The 4,881-nt window shown below is 45.9% G+C and overlaps 1 protein-coding gene across 1 annotated transcript; it reads right to left on the bottom strand.

Moving 5' to 3' along the window:
- Positions 1-299: 299 nt before the first annotated feature.
- LOC134936825 (ankyrin repeat and SOCS box protein 8-like) lies at positions 300-3,679 on the bottom strand. The gene has a single exon (XM_063932095.1). The coding sequence runs from the start codon at positions 3,410-3,412 to the stop codon at positions 2,525-2,527; it is 888 nt and encodes a 295-aa protein (XP_063788165.1). The 5' UTR covers positions 3,413-3,679; the 3' UTR covers positions 300-2,524.
- Positions 3,680-4,881: the final 1,202 nt, after the last annotated feature.

The following is a 4,881-nucleotide window of genomic DNA, read 5'->3' as shown; positions in this document are numbered from 1 at the left end:
GTAAAGGTAGTACTAGAGTGATGAGTCTGAGGAGCGAAGACACTGTAATAACAACAACTAATTTGATTTATGACCCAACGATAGAGACAATGTTGTGATGAAAATGTGATTCCACGGTCCGTTTCTTTCACCCGTTTCTCCTTTGTTTTCCTCCAAGGTACAAAGACATCCGCTTGGAAGAAGAATTTGACAACCTCTTTTATACAGACCATTGATGAACTATGCTACAAGCCCCCAATATCCCTAGTGACTTTAACTTTTACGATAGCCCAATACTTTAGAGACTGTAACTTTATGGACAATGGAACAACTTTTGCTCGATATTTATAGCAAAAGCACCGAGAGACATCAGACAACATGTACATCAAGACAAGACATCAGACAAGACCTCAATCAGCGACTGTTTATTTAAACTCACATAGTTTACGACTGCATTTATAACGATTGTTTCTTATCTTCATCTCTACAACCTCCAGGTAATGACACACATAGTCGACAGGGAATATAGACACATATATCAGCATTCACATGTCCCCCCCCTTCATGTATCATCAACTAAATGTGCTCCCCATTTGTTGCAACCAAAAGCCGAAAAGAGCTCGGTAGAGTTTGACAGCCCAACCACAGATCCCTGATAAGGGATAAGAAGGATTCAAATGTATACTTCGCAATACCTCGAAGCTTGATTTAAAACACGTACGGCGCGATGATACATGACCCCTCAAACATGGATTCATACACACATGCTTCTACTATCTCACTAGGTCATACCTTTTTCCCACCTTCTCCTCTCCTCCCTTCACCCAATCATAAAATGGTATTTACATGATGACATATATTTTTCTTTTTTGAACTGTTTTAGGAAGTGGCAGTTATTGATGACTGCCAAAGGGTGAACTGTCAAAGTCGGAAAAATATCATGCTACACGTTGCCATATATCCACCCCATGCGCGTGCCGCTGCACGTGCACATTCTCTCCCGTGCGTGCGGATACTCGCAGCTGCGTGATGGCGCTTCCTCGGCCATGCGCTCGAGCGCGTGGTATGTGCATTTACGGTAGGGTTTGTGTGCGTCTAGCGGGCGACTCAAATGTTACATAGTAAATCCAAATAGTATGTTTTATAGGTAATGTTCCCCTTAATAATAACTGTAAGTTTGTTTATTGTAACTGGTCGCTGGACAGAGGGATTCCTCTTTGCATGATACGAAGGGTCAGACAGGGTTTGAGCAGTGGTGTTTGGTACCTAACTAAAGAACATTTTATTAGAAACAATCCGGTGCTGGTTAGGTAAAGATTAATCGCTCCTGCGTATAGTTATGTCTATTAGTAGTTTCTGGACATTTACTATATTTGCGGTTCATTATCCATGCGGCGGGAATTCTGAGATTCCCTCCCACCTGAGCAGTTTGATATAGTCACAGCCCACCTGTTCAAACTAACCTATGGCCTTTTGTTATGATGCGAGGAGACATTCCTGTGTCCAATGAACAATAAGATTGTAGGGCCCTTTGTAGTACACTGTATGTTGTGTATATAAGGGTCACTGTCCCCAGACCGGCCAGTACTCTCTCTCATCAACATTTATCTCTGATAATTGGAGGACTGGATCCGGTTGCGCTAGCGAGTGTTCCCCGTATGGTATGTTTCTCTGTGGCCACTTTGTTACCCGTTTAATGTTAGCCATTCATTCTTAGTCTATGTATTTGTGTTTGCGATCGTTCGCTGTTGTGTATATTTCTGTCTAGTTATTCTGTTAGATATTTATGTTAGCCTGTAGTGTATGAACTGTTAACGGTTTTTTTTCTCTTTTACTTAGCTAAATATTGTTAGTAAAGGTGTTGGAACCTTAGCAAGGTATTGTGTGTTTATTACATTGCTGAGGGTAATCGGAGCGTCTCAATCGCTCAAACAGCTAGCTTACAGACCAAGGTTAAACAGTGTTATATCATTGTAGTATCTCAACACTAAGAATTACAGTATAAGCATACTCTGTGTAAGGTTTAAAAGGTTATTATCTGTGTGTACGCTCGCTGTGTGTATCCCGTACTCACAGCACAGCGTGTGTACGTAACTTGCGTACCACGTGCGAGGTCTTTGTACGCAAATAGCGTACGAAGTGCGTAGCATGTGCACGAGGGACAGCGGCCATTACGGCTTCACGATATTAGTAAATAGCTTGTGTTCTAAGGTAAATAATCAGCTTTATCAGTGATAACACTCCAACCAGTCAGCTCCTGTCATTTTTCAAACCCAGCCTGTAACTTGTCAGGAGCTGATTGGCCGGTGCGTTATCACCTTCCACTTTGTCAGGCTTAATACATCTGCCCCAATGTTACTTCATTCATTTTAGACTGGGTTCCCTTCTCTGTGGTCATCCAGGTGGCCATACCAGGCTGCAGGTTGCCTCCTTAAGGCATCTCACAAACTGCGGAGGCGGACAGCCATCTGTCAGGAATGAAGCACCAATGTCCAGTCACTGGATTCACCAACTATCAGGTATGTTCGATGACAATCCAATGTACTTATTCTACAAGTAGAACATAGCCCTGTATAGTTTTTGGAATAGGCAGCTCAGGCACCACCCGAGACAACAGACATTCACCAAGGCTGCCCCTCACCACTCTTCTTGCCAAAGCTTTCAAGGTACCGGGGTCAGACATGAGTTTGGCAAGGCGCTGCCACAGATGGGAAACGCGAGCAGCATCGTGAGGCAACCCACCCTCTCTTCTAAACCGGATCTTCACACAAGCTCTGTGCAGCAGTGCAAGGCATTCCTCTTCCCTCTCCCCTGCCAGGCCACGACCCAGAAGAGTTACTAGTTGCCCTGCTGGGGAGTAACCTTTGCGGTTCATAGTGTCTGGCAGTGCCCCGTATTCCAGAAGCGACCGCACAGACTCCAGGTTGCCTTTCATAGCAGCTAAGCTCAGCGGGGTGTCCAGGTTATGGTCTCTGGCATTCACCTTAGCGCCACCTTCCAGTAGCGCCTGTACACAGTCCACCTTATTTTTAAAAGCAGCCCAGTGTAAGGGAGTGTCCTGATTCCCGTCTGGGGCATTGGGGTCAGCGCTGTACTCCAGGAGAATCTTAACACAGGTCTCATCCTTCTCTGCTGCACAGTGCAGGGCCGTGCGCTGATACACGTCTAGAGAGTGTACACAAGCTCCGCTTCTCAGCAGCAGCTCCACGTAGTCTGCGTTACACTCCACGCAGGCGCTGTGTAGCGGCATCTGGGAGTAGCCAGGACGGTTTACGTTAGCTCCCTTGCGGATAAGAGACGCCACAGTGTCTCCGGGCAGAGGATCGATGCCAGAAATTGCTCTCATCAACCTCTCTGAGAGGGAGCACTTTGTGTGCACGTACAACATCGTGGCGAGATGCCGTAGGCGGCTGCGGAACCGTCTCTGGAACATGTTGCAGGTCTTTCACCAATCACAGGCCCCGCAGTAGGGATGGACATCTAACTCTAATGTGTTTTCTTGTGATGGTAGTGTTTTTACCATTTGATGGTGGCTTTCTGATGTTTGCCACCATCGAATAATAATGAGTTGATGGTGTTCCGATGTTTATCTGTTTAGAAGAAATCCTGACAGCTGTGCCACCCCTTGCTCCTTCCTTCCTTCCTGCCTGTTGCTCACTGCATCACAGCACCCGTCATCTTGGCTTCTTTGGACGGTGTCCCTTTCTGTATCAGACGTGAACTGCTGGTCCCTTCCCTTTCCCAGGCTGCTGCTAGGCAACAGAGCACATTGCTAGCTCTGATTGGCTCTTGCTGTCTCAGAGAGCCAATCATAGCTCAGCCCTCACCCTTAGCTGGCTGCAGCAGCCAGCTAAGCACTGTAACTATTTACATGCTAGAGCTGTGTTACTGGCAACAGCAAATAAAGTGATCTGATATATCTTCTGTGCATAATGAAATAGTAGGGTTTTAATGATCTCTTACAAACGATTACACTTATACTTGTTTTGGGCTGCGAGCCGTATGTTTTTTTAGAAGGAACTGATCACAGGGGCAAATGCAGTATTTCTGGAGAGGGGGTTCCAAAGGTTTGATTTTAGAACAAATGTCGTCAGACCATAAAGAAAGCATAATTAGCATGTAACAAGCTATAGTCTGCCCCAAAGTGCAGTTTATTGTATGCAATTAAGTATTTCAGGCATATGCAGGCCCAATGATCACGGTGAGCCATTTACTAGAGTCTCTCTCTGGTGCGATGATTGAGCACTCAGATTCACAGACACACACAGTAGACTTGGTAGAAAATCTGCTGCCACTGGGCATATTTAGCAGCTCCATTCCGTCCTTTAAGCCGGGGACACACTGGAGCGATATTGTCATTTAAGGCCAAATCAGAATGAAATATCGGACATATCATTCACTCTGTGTATGCCCTATATGCGGTACCCAGGGTCGCTAGCGACGTCACCTGCTCAGCCCTGCTGCACAGCCACCCGGATGATAACGCTTGCGACCTAGTTATATGTAAATGAATGACGGAGCGATTGTGGTGGAGCCCATAACCTGACTTGGACCATCGCTAGAGTGGACAAACCCAAAGAAATCCACAGGATTGGTAATTATACCAAAAAGACTGGATTATTTAACCCAAAAGGCTCTTTCAGCATATATAAATTGTCCTATTTCCCACACTGGCTTGTTACTGTGCCTTGCGTAAGTCACGTATTACACCTGACCAGAGACTGTCAAATAGGCCCTACTTTAAGTGGTTCTATGTCATGGGTCTTCAACCTGCGGCCCTCCAGCTGCTGTGAAACTACACATCCCAGCATGCCCTGCCACAGTTTTGCTATTAAGGTATGCTAAAACTGAGGCAGTGCATGCTGGGATGTGTAGTTTCACAGCAGCTGGAGGGCCGCAGGT

This window comes from Pseudophryne corroboree, chromosome 6 (genome assembly GCF_028390025.1).
Source record: "Pseudophryne corroboree isolate aPseCor3 chromosome 6, aPseCor3.hap2, whole genome shotgun sequence".
Lineage (NCBI taxonomy): Eukaryota > Metazoa > Chordata > Amphibia > Anura > Myobatrachidae > Pseudophryne > Pseudophryne corroboree.
This window is presented reverse-complemented; position numbering and strand designations above follow the sequence as displayed.